Below are 18,908 nucleotides of genomic sequence, written 5' to 3' on the forward strand. Positions count from 1 at the left end.
GGGAGTAAAAATGCAAATGGGGTGAGATTGTTGAGATAGTCATTACTAGCAACTCCAGAATACAGGATTAAAAATACTGACATGAGCAAGAATAAAACCTAAGAGAGAAAACTGGAAATCTGAAGTTGGAAATATGGCAAAATCTGCCAATTCTACCAAGTGGTGGAGACCAACCCTTTCTGAGGTAGCAGGTGACAGCCTGCTCAACAGAGATTCAGCTATTTCGAGACTGGTGACTATGATAATACTTATCCTAGTAACATTATTCCTAGCTATTTACTGTCTGCATTGCCAAATATAGTTACTTCTTAGAAGTTGCATGTATTCTGCTTACATAACATCTCTCCATGCAGGAAATGTTGCCCTCCTGGAGAGGGAGTTGTTGTACCCATCCCTGCTGCTATGTGGAAATCACTGCTCGGTGCCTGAGGTCGGCATTGCCACATGTTGCATGTTATAAACACGCCCCAGTTCTTGCTGTGTGCCAGTAAATTTATTGTCTTATACCACAGTACAAAATAAATGAATGTGAAATTATTCATAAATGAAAAATTTAAAAAATAAAAACATGAAAAAATGAATAAATGAAAAAATCTGTCTCTGTGAAGTACAGTTAAATATTGGTTAGAGAGGCATGTAAACAAACCGACAAACAAAAACCTATTAAAGTTTTTCCTGAGAAGTGACTAAAAGTGAGTTGAAAATTTTTCCATTTTCTAAATGAAAGTTATTATATATGTATGTATACTTGACTGCTGATGAAGCACCTAGGCCCCTAAATATTTCCACCCCAGGAAAATGGGTATGTGAGGCATCAGTCTCCTAACTCACACATATGTTTGCTTTCACAGGCAAATGAAATACCTTTCAAGGACAGAGAGCACAGCCATCTTCTGCTATATGATTCAACTAGAGAATTATTGTATGCTTTCTACAACTATCCAATTCATATAACAAACACATTAAATATGAGTTAGGAATTGAAAGGATTTTTTACCTCAGACTTGTGCTATGTACGTGACAGTTATGAAATAAACTGACAGGAAGGAAATTCTTCAGCACAGTTTGCCATTGAAGACTCTCTGAACTGAAAGTGTTGAATATATTTGCAATGGACAGGAAATTTTCTTCCTTTTCATTTTATAATTAACTTCAACTGATTTTGAAATTACCATCACCTGTAGTTGCAGCCTGATGTCTGCTACTACATCATCATGCATCACATGCTGCGTGTTTCCTTGAAAAGCCTTTCTGGTGAGATTCAATCTTTCTCAATATTGACCATTTATACAACATAAAACTTCTTTCAGGCAATCAAAATATACATTCAGTATTTATGTCAGACAAATTTGATCTGCTACATAAATGTATGATAAATCTGTTACTCCCTCTTTGTTACTGGCTTTTAACAGAGACTTTGCTACAAGTGAAGAGGTTAACAGAATTTTGCAGCTGATTCATATATTTTGAATTCAAAACCAGCCTTTTTCATTCTGCAGTTGGACTCTTTCAAAGTCTGCTGGTAGAGTATATGAAAATTTGTTATTATGCACAAAGCACTCCAATAACTGGGTATAACATACATTAGATATCACTGCATTGATACCAAATTACATATTTGTATGGAAAACCTCTTATTTAAATGACAGACAAGCCAAAGAAAACAATAAACACGCTTTGCTGAACTGTTTCTCTAAATTCTTATTGAAGCCTTGCAAATAGCAATGAATAAAGTTTAGAACATGTGAGCTACAAATGCAAACATCACCATATCTCTTTTAGAAACTGTCTAAACCCCTCTATGAGAATTTCAAAAGTAGGATTTATTTTGCACTTACTCTGTTTCCTTCTGTAGGATTTTCCTCATCTCAGCCAAATGCAAATTTAAGACTGATACATGTATTAAATCATTCTCTGTTGTCTTAGCTGTAGTGCCCAAACTGATTTTAGGTTTCTCCACACAGATGCTGGGAAGTCCATTGGGGAAGAAATCGGAAGGCTTTGGGGTGATTTTTTTATTGTCATTGCTTTGGTCTTTGTTTACATCCTGAGAAAACAAAAAAATGACACCTGACAAAAACATAAGTGAAGGAAAAAGTCTAACATAGCTCCAGCAGGGCCTACCAAAGCTCTTCTAGACATTTAAGGAATGTAGGAGAAAAAAAGGAAATAGGTAACATCTTAGACAGTTGGACTGTATAGGGGTAGAAGGTGCAAAAATGTCAGTATATTTTAATAACTGTAATTTTGTGATTTCTTACAGCTTCTGTTATGACAAGCTTAATATCCAAAATATTTCAAATGTGTCTTTACTAAGGAAATATATTCAATTTCTCTTTTTTTGGCTATAACTCTGGTGAAGATAGAATCTTGGAACTAACAAAACTAGCAATGCAATTTATCCATACAAATAATGTATTGAGAAACTTTACATTAGGAACTCAAAATTGTATGTAAAGTATACTAAAGCAGGCTTATAGAAGTTTTTCATAAGGAACAAAGCATATAGATATCTATTTTGAAGATACTTGTTTTGCATACAAAACATAAGAAAAACTAATATCAAAATCAGAAAAAAATTAAAAGTAAAATACACATTTTTGAGGAAGACTGAATGTCTCTTATAAACAAGTTTCCCTTAGAAATGTATTTGCTTTACCATAGCTGAGGAGTTTTGTTTAAAAGCTAATCTAATTTTAGCAGTTTACTGACAATCCTCTTTTACATCACTCTGTTCTTTTGAGGTTTTAGAATAATACCCAAAATTTACATCAGAAAATACTAGAAACCACTGAAAAAATAAAAATGTTTCCCATTCACATATAAAGTTTCATTTTTATTAGGAAAAAATTTATACTAAGGAAAAATAGTTAAAGTATATTTTGTGGTATTTCCTTCCAATGGCACATTTGTCTGAAAATATGAAAGTTATGCTTTTTTGGCAAAATTTATTCTTGCTACTAACATTACCATTTTTTGGGTTTTTTTTTTTTTCAGATTTCAAAGGAATATAATATTGTTAATATGCATTAGAGAGTAAAATTTCCAAACAGAATACATACAGATCTAAAATCTTGGCAGTTTCTCTTGAATTGCAGTAGAAACTTTCCTACTTTCAACAATGCAGGGAAAAACATTTTCCTGCAATGTATGAAAAAAATTGCCTATATTTACAAACACTGCTATCTGTCAGAAAACAAGTAAAGATTTTTGGTGATGCCTATGAAGACTATACAGTGCACTCCAAGGCACAGAATTAAAGGTAGTTAAACATGAACAAATGCTTTGATTTTTGATGAATGTAATTGGATCTTTTGTGTAAAGTTAGGAGATGCTTAACCAATGCTGATACTTGATTTTTTAAAATCTATATCATGATTTAATCGCTCTCCTTATCAAACAAGAACTCTTGCAAATTTGCAAAAGAACTGCCTACCTTTTCCCATGCTTTTGAAGTTCAGAGAGAATTAAATAATTTTAGACTTTAGGTTCTTTAGAAGCCAAGAACCTAATATGCTTTTTTGGAGGGGAGAAAGAATGTAAGTATACAAAACATGATTAATTCAGATAAGAGAGGTAACCTGTTACTGTAAAACATGAGAGATAATCAAAACAATATGTAAATTATTGGATATAATAGTCTGCCTCTGTTCCTTAAATGTCTAGTCATAGTGCAAGGGTATGAATTGTTTTCTATATTTTCCCATATTAGAAATATTTAGATGGGGGGGTCAGGGGGCCAAAGGGTTTTGCTAGTGAATGGATCAGGCAATATTTTGGTCAAAATTCTTGAAAAATCCCATTTCAACATACACATCCATACTTTGTCACTACTTCATGAACCACAAAAAACATTTCCCATTCTTTACCTTCTTTGTGTCTTCTGCCCCAGGAATTTTGATGATTTTGGTTAGGTCTTTTGGAGGTTCTGGTTCCAGAAACATTAACAGGCTTTGGTCTTTTTTAATACAGGATATTTCTGAGCAACAGCATTCCGTTTTCCAAGCAGTTCCATTTTCTAAGTTTTCCTTCTCACTTACTAAATCCTGATTTATTTTTTTAAGCACACTAAGCTCTTTTATGACACTGTCTAGTTTGATTCTCAATTGTCTCGCTTCCTCTCGTGCTTTATTTCTTTCTCCTCTCACTTTGCTCCATTTCTCTCTCCAATTAGCGGTGCAATCTGACCACCAGCGCATGGTCTTCTCCATTTGGGCAGCTCTGGCTTTGACTTCCTCCAGTTCCTGTATTTTTACTGCTTCAAAAATTTCCCAATCACTGCTGTAACTTGTATGCATATGTGCATAATGAGGTGAATTTGGGTAGAAACTTTGAGATGGAAGATTTGAATGAAACAGGTGGTCACCTGGTTGCCAACATCTATCTAATTTATCAGGTTGTGTTGGTTGGGTCCCAAAAACCTCCATCTCTTCCATTTGTTTCTGAATACAGTCCAAATTAATGTTTTGATTCATCATCTAATTTCACTCCTAAAAAAGACAAAGACAGACAATAATTTAGCTTTTAATTAATTATATCATATGAATAACCTTCAACAGTTGGGGTTTTTACTGCTGTAGTAGTGAGTTAATGATGCTGCCCATGTTTTAGAAATGTGCTTTATCAACATGAAATAGCTATTAAAATATCTTTTATTTAATACTTTTTGAGTACAGCATAAACAGACATATCTATTATTTGGCTAAGATTTGCTTGGAAAGGAAGAGTCATTAAATAATCACAGTGCTCTCAAAAATGTTTGAGTATAAAAAAAACAGACCAAAACTTTCTTCCTTCAAGAAAAGATTGAATTGAATCAATATATATTTTAAATATCTAGCAAGAGGACGTTATTTGTCTAGAACTACAATCACAAGTTACTTGCCTTCTTTCCCAAACTGTGGAATTTCATACTAGGCAAAACTTGCCTTAAAATTTGCATACCTAAGAAAAAAAAATATTATCAAAATCCCTGTGACCTTTGGATTTCCTTTTTTCAAGACAAAAAGCAAGTATTGTTTTATAGGGGGCTTTATTTTGCTGTCTGCATTCCGGACGATTTCCAGGTAGTATATTCTTATATTATTCTTTAAATTGTAGCAATGTCCTTATTACTTTACTGTACAGCCTACCTTGCAGTGGTATGACTCAGCTAGTAAATCTTGTTGCATTCTTTTTCATTATTTATCTTTTGATTATTTATTACTTATTTGTCCCAGAAGAAAAGCAGTTTCTCAGAGATTGTTTCTCTACCCCAGTGCTGAGAAAATGCTGATTTGGACAGTCTGTAGAGTCTAGCCACTTATATCTCCTTGGGTTTTTTTTCATCTTGGTTATGCAAACCAGAGCAACCAAACAAAAAAAATTCAGACAAATAAACAAACTTAAGAGTCTTACTAGTTCAATAGAAGACTAAGTTGTTAGAAGTAAAAAAAGAAATTGCTTCTGTATTGTGATATCCATTTGTAAAAAAAAAATGTTTATTTGTTTCAGCAATTAGTGCTAACACCTGCATTTGAAATGCAGAAGGCCGATGCTGCTAACAAAACACTGAAGAGTAGATAGTTTTGGCAGTATGATTCAGTTATGTCTCATTTCAACTGAATAGAAGCTTTTGCATGTTTTGTTCCAATTTTCCAGCTGTTTTCAACTTTTCCATGATTTTCAGGACATTTATTTGCCATTTGTTAGAAGCTTATGGAGAGCTGTTGTAGTGGAGTATGGATATGAGAGGAGGAAAAGGACAATGAAGGACTCCCAGTTCCCTTCATTATCTCTGTCTGGTGAAGTACCATCGAGCCCCACAACAGCACTACACAGATGCAGCAGAGCTGCTGCCAAAGCTTCATCAGGGATGAGCCTTTCTTGTTCCTTGACCTACTTCCAGCAATATCATTTGAATAAGCCTAATCCAAAATACAAAGATATTGCCACCCACAAACTTGTATGAGGCCCAGTGTCACAGACATCTTTTCATAAAAATCCTTTCTTTAGGATTTCCCCTTCTGGGAAGCTGAGGCCCCAGAAGAAGAATGTAAACAGTGGCTATCTGCTGCTGTGGAATGCAACAGGTGCACCTGTGATTGGCCCATGTTGGATGTGTACAATTAAGGGCCAATCACGGACCGAGCTCTCTCTGGGACAGAGTCGGAGAGAGCTCCCTTGTTATTCATTCCTTTTCTATTCTTAGCTTAGCAAGCTTCTGAGAACTTTTCCTTCTATTTCTTTTTAGTATAGTTATAATGTAGTATATATATCATAAAATAATAAATCAAGCCTTCTGAACATGGAATCAACATTCTCGTCTCTCTCTTCACCTGAAACCCTTGTGACCACCGTCACAGCCCAGCAGAGGCAAAGTAACTGAATATTAAACTCTTGCAGTCAGTTGTTAATTTAATTTCTGGGTTGTAGTAATTCCTTTGTTTCCTAAAGCTTTAATTAAAAAAAAAAAAATCAAAACCACAGTAAAATTTAGATACATAATAATATACAAAAAACATATTACATAATGTAATAAATACATAATGAAATAGTTGAAACTTTTGGACTTTAAAAAAGTACAATAAATTTTCTTAACAGTTTTTGTGCCTGCCCCAAACTAACATATATCTACAGAAGTACTTATTACACCTTTCATAATCAGTAGTTTTTTCACTGTGTTTTGCTAACTTCTTTGCATATTCATTAAAAGAAGTAAGAACTTGGGGAATGCGCAATTTACAAATCCTAAAAGATTGTGAAATAGGAATGATAATATTTTTCTTTGAAAAATTTGAAAATCTGAAAATTTGAAAGACTTGAGAGTTATTTATAAATCGGAATAGCCTGTTGCTGATGTTTCATGACAGGTTTGAGGTGATTTTGTCCTGGGACATTCAGTAACGTTTCCAAAGCTGGAGAAATGTTAAGATCAGAGATCACATGAGGCTAAAAAGGAAACATTGGTCATGAATCCTTGCTTCCCTCCATTGTGATGGCTCAAGCGTCCTGGAGGCTGGGGCACTGCCAGTCAGATCAAACTTACACTGGAACAACTGAAATAGGCTTGTACAGAAGGCTGGTGGTCCCTTAGGCTTCTAATCATTTTATGGTAGGCTGAACTTTGCCAGCACTTTCCAGCATGGATAGATGATCCCAACTCTGTACCTAAAATTCAGAAAAATTAAGAATTAAAAGTACTCACTCCTCCTCCAGAAAACAGAGTGCTATCTCGCTCCAAGGTGGTAAATAAAAGGTGTTTCTATTTGTATTGACTTCCCTATCTCCTTTTCAGAAAATCTAATCAAAACAGGTATTTTAGATACCCTCTTTAAGATTGTAAGAGGTAGAATAAAATAGCATTTTTTTCATTAAAAGAGGCAGATCTCAACACAACCCATTCAGTGGACGGCTGACTAAGGATAAAACTAAAAAACAATAGAAATGTTGCTGAATAAATGAAATAGGTAACAGGAATTTTATTAAAAGTATGAATTTTGAAGATTTGTGCTTGTATTTGTTTTTAAAGAAGTGGTCTAAAATATTAGTTTGAAAGAAAGCAAAGATTTAAAAATTAGAAAAACATGTTAATTATTGTAAAAGTTCTGAAACTGTCAAAAATTTCACAGTTCCAGAGGGATGATAAGGATGGACTTATTTTATCTTATTTATAGTTCATATCAATCTACTCTTCCATGTTCTCAAAAATACTGGACTGATGAAATTATGATAAAAACAAATCCAACAGTCCAACTAAAGACTCTTTTAGTATTGAATCTGTTGATATTGAATCTTTAATCATCTCTCTCTCTCTCTCTCTCTCTCTATATATATATATATATATAATGGTATTTAAAAAATAATTCTTTTCTCTGGTACATGACCACCTCACAGAAAACATCATATATGAAACATCACAAGTCTAAAACTGACAAAACAATACTGTGTGGAGCTAGTTTTAAAGTCACTACTTGAGTTTGCAGCAACAGACTTGCTAGCACAGCATATGAAGCTCAGTGTACATAATTACTAGATAAAAGATAACACGATGGAAAGATAAAATAAAATTAGAGGATTGGTGAAAATGGGGGTTTTCTGATCAGTGAAGCCTTCTGATCATTCCACTTTTAACAGCTGAGTGATAAGAAGGAACACAACATCACTTTAAAGTTGTTTTTCTTAATGGAATTATTTAAAATGAGCATGAACAAAATATATGAAGCAACATTCATCATATCATGTGAGTGAGGTGTGATGACAGAGTGAGAACAGAGTGATGATAGTTCTCAGAGGAAAAAAAGACATTTGGTGAACACGGCAAAGAACATGGGTCTGAAAGATATTTAATTATACTGCAACCTTTCCTATTTACTTAATGATCCTGAACACCAGTAAGAAAGAGTAGAGCTCTTGATTTATTTTTGCCACCTCTTGTTTTAGGTAAACAGCAGTATATTCACCCTTGGTGGCACCGTTAAACAAAATCACCATGAGAGAAAAGAATTATTGCACTTTCCTCATGTTAATACCTGCTCACTGAACTCAGCTTTTTCAGTCAGTTCAGTAGCTAGGGCAGTGCTTGAGGATACAATTTCAACATCCTTTTTCTAACTGCGTGACTTAATCTTTATTTACATGTCTCTTAATTATTAAGACCTCAGCCAAACATTTTAAGGTATTTTGTCTTTAGAGAAAATGTCTGCTTTAGATTAAACCAGTTAATTTTCTTTTGTCTAATCTATAAATTGAATAGGACAAAATGAATCATAGAACTCAACATGTTCTTTTGTAAGTGCTGCTGGAAAGCCAAACTTTCCATGGTATTGCTGCAGCTCACCCATCAACAGACCCTGACAGAGAGAGAAGGCTTTAAGGAAATGGGTGGAGGTGATGTGGTCATTCTGAGAAGAATATAGGAAGTGATTTAACTCACTCCCTGAAAACTTGGCTGTTTACTAAGGGCTGCTAACTACCAAGCGATGAACCCAAGAAAACCAGAACAAATTTTGTGTGTCTGTTCCTGTTGTAAAGTTGGTTTTAATTAATAACCCTTAGGGGTCCCACCCAGTGGCTAGATGAAAAAATATTGCCGAGTAAATGACAGAAATGTATGGTGAAAAAAACATCCCACTGGTAAGTGTGGTATGGAGACATTCACTCCTCAAGAGAGGAGAAAGAATGAGCACTGGCATTGACAGCTTGGTAACTAGTTTGTTCATGGAAAAAATACAATTTAGAGAACTTGTAAATAAGACAGCTTGTGAATTAGGGGAATAATGAATTAGTGAGCTCATGTGTTGGACTACTCTGTACAAAAATGATTCCACCATTGTTTGATGCCTTGATGTTTTGGTGGTGTTGTTGGACACAGAGGACTTTTTTTAAAAGGTTTGTTTTTTTAAATGAGCTCATAAGCTCATAAAATAAAGTTTAATTTACAATGTACACTGTGCTGTAAATTTGAAAGTTCCAAACAGACCATTACATAATATACAGATTGTCCTACTTCATGAAAAATAAAAGATAGTGCATTCAGGACTTTTTAATGCACATCCAAAGATGATTCTGTTTATTTTTTTCCCACAGCTATAAAAAATATCTATATTAACAATATTAAACCATATGGTAAATCTTTAAGCTATGTTGTTTTCAAACATTGTATTTTTTACATGTGTCATAACTAAAAATAAGCCAAAAAATGGCCTGAAGAGACAAATAATGCTAATTGTTTACTTCCTATTAGGAGTTACATGATAATTTTTCCCTCCTATTCATACTTCTCTAGTTTCTTGTTAACATAAAAATGTCAATAAATATCTAATTTATTTCCAAAACCTGTTTTATTTCCTTCTCATGTCCAGTAAATAAACTAAATGTCGTTTTCATAGCCTAACTGAAACCAGTTATGCTATGAAAATGACAAAGTATAAAGTTTTGCTTTTAACTTCACAAAGAGAAACGTTTTGGGGTTTGTCAGGTTTTTTGCTTCTGTGAGGGGTTGTTGTTGTTGTTTTGCACTTTTTTATTCAAATAGGAAATCTTAAAAATACATGAAAAAACTGGTCTTCTTAAGCCATGAATTTGGATAGTATGATGCATTAAGTGTCTCTTTGAGATAAAACGAAATTACAGTGGCAATTCATTAATGTCCTGATATTTAAGACTGAACTTATGCAACCTCATTTTCCTTCTATAACATAACATCCACCTGAATAATTTATGTGCAAGAGACAATGTCAGGCCTAAATCTTAGTTTCCAAGTTCTTTAATTGTCAAAGTTCCTAAAGGACAGGATAAAAACTCAAATGCTTTGCCAAAAAAAAAAAAAAAAAAAGGCAAATAGAACTGAAGAACGTATACCAAAAATATTTGAGAGGTTTTAGAGGAAACAGTAAAGAGAAAAGTACTAAGTTCCACACTTCTTAGAGGTCTGATGAAATTTATAATCTTGGGAGCCCAGAATATCACTATTTTTCTCATTGTTTCTTTATGGTATAGACATCTTTGCCTTGAAAACAAATTCATAAATTTATTATCAAGAGACAGTAAAAAACTCCAGAGGCAGGAAGGTATAGGACCAAATGTAAGCAAACCCTTCATAGTAGACTCTATGTAAAACTCTAGTCTGATCCCACTTCTGAGCTGATCAACATCAGATGATGAGATGGAATAATATGACAGACAGGGAAGGCAAAACAAAGGCTCGCGTTTGCACTTCGCATTCTATTAAAAAAGCCATAAACAAAGTTTGCCAGCTGCTCGATCAGGCCTAAAAAAGTAACTTTAGGAAAATAGTAGTTCTGCAGGGAAAATTGCATTTTACTATGATACAAAACATGGTGATAGACAAGGCAGTTCTGAAGTACGCCCAGGAAGTGCATCGTTATATCAGTTGTCCATGTATAGCTAAATTCCTGGGAGAAGAGGCAAAGGATGGGCAGCAAAGAGAGTGACTGAAAGACAATAAACCACTTAAACCTTAAGAGGAAGCAGTAAGTGAAAGGAGGACTCAGAAATGGTTAAACTTTTTTCTATTTTAGTAGACCATCCAGAAACCAAAGGAAAATATAGCAATCACCATAATGCTGAAATAAGCATTTTATACTATGCAACAGGAGTAAGCATACTGCTTCTTGATATTCCAGTATCCATTGTAATAACCAAAACTCTCTGACTCCAGAGGAGGACTCCTTTCTATTATTAATAGTAGTTTGCTTCTCCTGAAGGTTTTAATAATTCACTTGAAGGCATGTAGGGTAAAATTGCATATATATAATTTATATCTTCAAAAAAAACCAAAACATAAAGTAGCCCTAAGTGGCCCTCAGGCTGGCCATGCCAGTCACGTTGCCAGTTTGTCCTCATTTGCTATCCTTTTCCACAATCTATTTTAATAATTTGAAATAAGATTTAAAATTCCAGGTGTAAGTTGTCCCACTCATTTTGGAAAAAAATTAAATCTCTAGTGTGACAGAAATTCTTGTGAAACATCTACAAGGCATGCCGTGTAGAATTCCTAAATATGATACTCTGAGCAAGGGGGATGATCTCTAAAGTCCCCCCAACATGATTCTCTGAGCAGTGTGATTTCTGAAGAGCTCTAGAAGCCTGTTCCTCCCAGTTTTAACAATGTTGCCATGACATCCAGGAAATAATAAAAAATTATGATCACAAATTGTGAATCTCAGAATATGTAAGTATTAGCCAAAGGGGTCACAAAACACCATGCAAGTAGGGAAGAGCCACAGGAAATAAGCTCCTTTTGTGACAACACTGAACTGCCTTAAAAGCAGAAATTCTGCACTCTTGTCAGGAACCAGCTGTAAGGGACATAGAAAAGAAGAAAAAAGGCTTTTCCCCCCAAATCTATTCTGCCAAAAGAAACTGAAAATATGAGAATATGTGTATGAAGGAAAGGGGTGAACAAGATAATCAAGGATTTCCAGATACTTCCCAGGCTGAAGGTCAGTTCTAAGTGCCGGGGGAAACAATCTAGAATAAACAGCAACAATTAGTGTCTTGCAGGAAACATTTACTTCTTCATGGAGTTTCACAAAATTTTATATTTGGACTGATGCTTTTATTGCAATGATTGCCTATACCGTGTTTCATCTAACCATGAGGTATTATAATGTGTGAATTGCTTCCGTAAAACATAGTGAAAACTTCCATGCCAATAGGAGAATTTGACCACAGGATTGGTATAGCTGACATGGCTCAAGGCTTTTAAAAACTGAGTGGTTACTTCTTTCCACAGAATAAAATATCCCTAGGTAAAGGGAATTTGTTCTATTAAGTTACACTAATACAAACAGTGTCAATAATTAAAAGCAGTAATTTAGGACAAGATTTCTTTCACTGCATATTTTACATTATTGTTGCTGATGGGGGTCAGGGGTGTCTTAAAGCTTGCTTAAAATGAAATGCTGAATTCTCTCTGAAAAAGGATGCACCAAAAAAAGGACATGGTCCACTTCACTGTGGTCCTATGTACATTTTTTCATTTTTTCATTTTTTCCTTTTTTCCTTTTATCATTTTCTCTCCATGTCTAAATATCCATTTTAAAATAAAATCCTATTCAGCATTTCAATCGTTTTTTCTAAACACATGCATACAGTATATCTTGTTTAACATTATACAGATTATATACACAGTGTACGTACCATGTATACATACTATAAACATATGCATTCATAAAAAGACAGTTTAGAAGGTAGTCACAGATTACAATAAATGTAAAGACTAAACAAATATTACTCTTTTTTTTTTTGTTTGGCTGCCAATTTTAATAAACTTTAAACAGTTTGGATACTATTTCTTCAGATGAGAACCAAAATTATATACTCTGACCTAGGTCTACTGGGTAATGCAAGCGATTACATATCATTGCAATATCTTTCAAAGTCTTTTACAGCAACAAGCTGATCTTTCTTCACATCTTTGAAGTTGTATTCAAATCCTTAGGGTTAAATATGGGTAACATAAATATTTGTACATAGAGATGTTGTCATTTACCCATAAGGCCAAAAGAACCTCTGAAGTACTGCTTTAAATATAATTTACAGTAACTTCATTTCCCCAAGAATGTTTTGTTTGGTTACACACTTCCATAACATTTCACCCACATCTTTTGTACATTCAAGTCTGTAGTATTGATTCTCAGCCACTACAGTTAAAAAAATATATTGTATAATCAGATTATGCAGGGAGGGAAGGGAGTGTGTGTGACACCATTAGCTTTCCCAGATGGTCTCAAAAAGAGCTAAGTAGAAGCTAAACCAATCATAACCCAACTAAACTTGGTAGCTGTGGCATTTGAGACAGTTTGCTTGGCTAGCTCCCCTTTGAGATTTGATTACCACATTTTACGAAGATATGATTAATGAAAAAAGAGGCAAAATAAACTTCATAGGTAGTTAGGGCAAGTATGAACTCTCAAAGTTTTAGATCCTTTCAGAGTAAACGACTTACAAACAGGTTTACAAATGTAAACTGCTGAGTTAAACAAGTAGCCAAGTCCCCTAAATTCTAATTTAATCTCAGTGGTTCTATGTGAAGATGAGTAATCTCCATGGAATATATTGTCTGAATTATTATTAGGAAAAACAGATTATGAATCAGCATATTAACAATAACTTCAATTGAGAACAGATTCAGAGTGTATTTAAAATAAGGCAATGGTTAATTCATACAAAATAATTCATATCAGTTAAACATCTGCTCTAATAGGTATCTTCTGAATAGCACAGAGAGATTTCTTTAGAACAATAGTAATCTGTTGTTCAAACTTGAAACAAGTAATTGCTTCAGAAGAATAGGGTTCACACTGTTTACTACTAGTTCACTATACTGAAGCACTATCTTAATGCTTATAGCTAAAGATACGAGTGAACTCTTCCTGTGATTTACAGAAACACCTACAGGCATCTTGTTCTGCAGACACAATGAAATTTTGTCTAATAATATTAAAATGGTATGGGGGTTTTTTTATTTGCTTGGTTTGTTTTTCAGCAGCTCCACAGCTAAGACTAAAATTAACCGAGTGCATGTGTCTTCCTCCTCTGTTTACACAGAAAGAAGAATAAGTTAGTTTCAGGGAGTGTTTAGCGTGACAAACATTTTGAACCTACATTGAAATGAGTTGCAGTGCTAACAGGGTCATTCCCTTTACTGGGAACAAGTGGGATAAGCAGCTAACTTCTTACACCACTCAGCTATGTTGCAAGAGAGCCAGCAGTCATTCACAATAGAAAGGACTATTCACAACAGAGAATCTCAAAAGACAGCTCAATCCGAGTTGTCAGTGTGTTGTTACACACTGGATATGAGCTCAGCCAGTGCACACATGCACCGTCTTGCATGGATTTCCTCTGAACTTTTCAGAAAGAGAGAAGACTATAGAAATGTAGGGAAATAATACCCAAGGTATACATCATCCACAAGCTTAGATCTGCCTTTGAGTATGTAAGTCATAACTGGTCTTAGGAGTCTTTACAAGCATTAAAGCCAGCTGTAAGTTAAAAGTCAAAGAAGACAAGAAAACTAAAAACATCTCATTCAGCTGGTAATTTTCATAGAGGGTATTAGTTAAACAATTTATTAATATGAAATATTAATAACTGCAAATAAGCTACAAATAAGCTTATAGCACACAATTAAAACAAAAGACCATTGTATCATGTTGAATTCTCAAAGGTTAAATTCCTTTCCCAGCTATTGATAGTATTAGCATTCTACTATTTCATGTTTCATTTACTTATGTTCAAAAGCCAAATCCACCTGCTTGTGAGAATCACTGTAGCTTATAATTGAATATAGTGGAGAAAGCTCAACTACTCCCAAACACAATTGAGGATTTCATAGATCTGTGGGATTTTTAGCACATTTTTAGATTAGGCTACAGGTCAGGTCAGCTGGGTTTCTTTCAGCCTCAAAAGCAAATAAAAGGAAACTGAAGACAGACTAGCCATAATGAAAAGCACTTTACTGAACAAGAATTAGGTCAGATACAATGCTAAAACATGTTCATCCAAACAGTAAAGATCATTTAAATGTATAGAGAAGCTTCATTATTTAGACAAAATCATCACAAATTTATTTTCTAGAGTCCGCACTTCAATTCTATTTTCTTCTGTGTTACTCATTTGGAAACTGACCTTGAACTGGATAGCTTCACTTTCATTTAGAGGCTTTTTTATCCCACTGAGTTTAAGGGGTCATGTTTTGTTTTGGGGGTTTTTCTGGTGTGGCTTTTTTCGTCTTTTCTTTTTTTTCTTTCATTTTATTTTCAATGAAGCATGAAGATGTAATGGCATATCCCTGAAAAAGTTAAGTTTCTAATCCCTGCTTATACTCTTGAGAAATTCTTGAGTTTTAAAACTTAACAATATCTTAAAACCATATGCTTTATGATATGAGAGATCAAGAATTGTCTTGTTAGAGTTGAAGTCATTTATGATGCTTTCCTATTCAAAACATGACCTACTTTTAAAGGAAATTTCATAACACTGGGAGTAGGTAAAATTAATCACAAATATCTGATGATTTGTTTCAGACCAAGACATAAAACATTCCAATGCTTATTAGGACACAAAACAATTTTTCTTCAAAACACTCCTCAGAGTCTAGAAACAAGTGATTTTCCCACCCACATAAGCAGACAACTAAGAACACTCATGAATATTTTGTTTTCTCTGGGTCAGAGCATATCCCTTTGGCTGGTTCAACTACTCTGATATAATTGCATCAGAATTGACAACTCTCTTGTGCGGAGATGCTTTTGGTTTCATCAGAACAGTTTTAGAAGCCATATCTTGTATAATTAATGTTTTTAAGAATGTTCTTTACAAAAAGATTGCTACTTGGACATTTATTGTTCTTTACAAAAAGATTGCTACTTGGACATTTATATGTAATTATCCTTATTTTTCCCTAACCATTCTAGTATTTTAACACCATCTCATGTCTATCAATAGCTCAAGGACTTTGATTTTGTGTGATTTAATGCTGTAAGACATTATCCATGATGATCCATCTAGCAACTAAATCATTGTTGAGGGAAATGAACAAAGGAGTAATCAACATTGTGACTTTTACCTGGATTCAACAGTTACTAGAGTGGTCAAATAAAATAAAACTCTAAGTATCATCTGTTGTATCCTAGATGTCACTTAAATGCTTAGAGAAGCATGTATAGTCTCTTAGTGCCCTTACCCTAGGCCAATATGTAGTGCCACTAAAAGAGAATAAATTATTTGAGGTATTGGTGACTACTCAGCATGTCAGAAGGGAAGTTGGCACACTTTTTCAAAAATGGACACCTACAAAACTTATGGAGAAACATCCAAGTCAACTGAAAATACATATTAAAAAATATTCAAAACAACAGGAGCTTTCATGAAAATTCCTCCCTGGTATTCCTCCAGTAATGTGATTGACATTAAATAAGAATGACCTTGGTAAAAAATCCAGTCTCATTTAACCCAGTGTAAATCAGACCTGGATTACTTAATTAGCATGAGCAGAGAATCAAGCTGTTCAGGAAGGATAATTTTCACAATAAACCATTAATTAAAGATCATTGTATGGACTAGAGAGAACTTTCTTTCTAGTGGATAGATCAGGTGAGCCCCTGGAACAGGCTTCCCCAAGAAGTTGTGGATTCCATCCCCAGAACTATTCAAGGCCAGGTTGGATGGCCTTAAGCAACCTGCTGTGCTGGGGGGTGAGATGATCTTTAAGGTCCCTTCCAACCCAAGCCTTTCTAGGAATCTATGATTACATGAATATCAAATTTGTACACTTCAAATGGTTCTAATATCTACCTTTCTGTCCAATATCTATCTATCTGTGTTGAAGTAAATTACCATAATTTGAGCCTGTTCATTAACAGCTCCTTTCGTGCATTCATTTTCAAATGATTTATTTTTCAGGTTTCCCTGAGCTTATTTTATACTTAAGGTGAAAGAGTGGCCTCAGTTCAAAGCTGGCTATGTGCAAATGCACAAAAAGAACCCCTCAGACATCTAATTTCACATTTTTCAATTTCATATTTTTGTAGATGTCTCTGGGAGTGACATGACTAGTTCTATTAGCGATACCTAATATATTTTGGAAATTCTTTTATCTTCATTATCTTACGCAAAGAACTGCATTCAGAAACATGAAAGTAACATTTCTAGCAGCACAGGAATTCTAAACTAAAAACTAGGACTCTAGCTAGAGGATTATTTATAGCAGAGTCTGTTTCATAAAATGTTTGTAAGAACCAGTGAGAACAAAATATAAACAAAATGCAGCTATCTGGATAGTCAGTAGGAAGCCCGTTAGTATTATTTGCTATATTGGCTTATTAAACTTATGAACACTGCTTTTGGAATTTGACTCTTGGTTCTTATTGCAAAAGGATCATCCACAGTGTCTCACACCATCTCTGATACTTGCCTTTAAAATAATGATAGACTGAATATATTTGTCCAACATCAAAAAATCATAGTATCAAAAAATATATTTCATTGCATTAGAATAGTACCATACAGCTAAGAATGCATTTTTCTTATCCCATCTTCAGATATTTCCTGAAGGAAGTTAGGATTATACAACTCATTATTGAGTTGCATAACTTATCAAAATAGAAACACTGTGAAAACCCTGCTTTCCAACAAAAAAAATGCAGTACAAACTTCTGCAAACTCATAACAATATTTTCATGACCCTTATGTACATAATACCACCCCCATTAAAAGGTACCAAAGTTTTATCAGTTTATGCCATTGCACATACATTTCACAAAGTAAGTTTAAAAAGGTTTTCAGTAGTAAAACTGGATAATCTGTGAAACATCTGCATTTATATTAATTTTTAATCAAAACTAAGAAATAACTTCAACAGACTGTCACTTAGAAAATTTTTAAAACTTACCTGGTTATAGTAAGCAAGTATTCTGCTACACTTGAAAAACAAGTTATGTTTAATGGGACGTTAGAAGTAATGCTACATGACAGTATCCAAAAACATAGAAGAGAAGAATCCAGCTAGATATAACTTAGCTACATATTTCAAATACTGTTTTCTGATCTTCAGTACTTTTTCTGGGCAGTTCAGATGTTTTTCTCCTTATCATCAGCATGATAGTAACTCAGATTTGTCCCTGAAGAGATTTATAGAAATTAAACATTAAACTCACAAGCTTAGGACTCCCTTACCTTCTGAGTTTGCTGGGCTCCTCTTGCTTCTCAGTGTAACAGACACATGTGTAAACAACAGAATTTCCTGCATCCTTTTCTCATCTGCACTGTACTGGGACTTGGCCAATTGGATTATTTACAGCATTAAGGCCACTCCACAGTAACTTGAAAAAGATTCTCATTGGTCAGGCATTATCAAAACTAAAACCACATTTTTCTTTTAAGTACAAGTCATTTATACAAACCAAAACTTTTTGTCATATTGTTGTTCACTAAGCATTATTTGCTCCGTTTTTATTTCTCCTTCTCTGCCTAAACTGAAGACTCTGACCCTAGTCCCAAAATATTAATATTAATATTATCAAAATATTTTATGTAAGATTAAATTAGTTATTTGAATCACAGTACTGAAGCACAGGTCCTAGTGTTCAGCCAAATTGGTTGGATTCTTATGCCACTACTTGATCCTGCTATCCCTCCTGAGTTTTAAATAGCCCAGAATAAGACTAGTTTTTCACTCAGTTGGATGATATCACCTTGAAAATACATGTACTCTCATAATTAGCTCTGATATTGGAAAAACTGCAGTATTCTAGATTATCAGAGAGGTGAAAAGACCAAGGCAAGGTAAGTTAGGAAAAAGCACCCAAAACGTTGAAAAGCTCTTTTTGCATTAAAATTTACAGTTATATATTAAAATTTAATGTAAGAATTATTTCTTTCTGGAACACAAACTCCAA

The 18,908-nt window shown here is 34.1% G+C and overlaps 1 protein-coding gene across 2 annotated transcripts in view; it reads right to left on the reverse strand.

The window, feature by feature from the left end:
* CCDC102B (coiled-coil domain containing 102B) overlaps nt 1-4,481 on the reverse strand; it is a 129,581-nt gene extending 125,100 nt beyond the window's left edge. For both annotated transcript variants that reach the window (XM_058813005.1, XM_058812997.1), the window contains exons 1-2: nt 3,870-4,481; nt 1,839-2,047 (exon numbers count right to left, since the gene is read on the reverse strand). In XM_058813005.1, coding sequence (XP_058668988.1) covers nt 1,839-2,047; nt 3,870-4,478 — 818 coding nt within the window. In that variant the 5' untranslated portion in view covers nt 4,479-4,481. The remainder of the gene's footprint in view (nt 1-1,838; nt 2,048-3,869) is intronic.
* Nucleotides 4,482-18,908: the final 14,427 nt, after the last annotated feature.

This window comes from Ammospiza caudacuta, chromosome 1, assembly GCF_027887145.1.
Source record: "Ammospiza caudacuta isolate bAmmCau1 chromosome 1, bAmmCau1.pri, whole genome shotgun sequence".
Taxonomy (NCBI): domain Eukaryota; kingdom Metazoa; phylum Chordata; class Aves; order Passeriformes; family Passerellidae; genus Ammospiza; species Ammospiza caudacuta.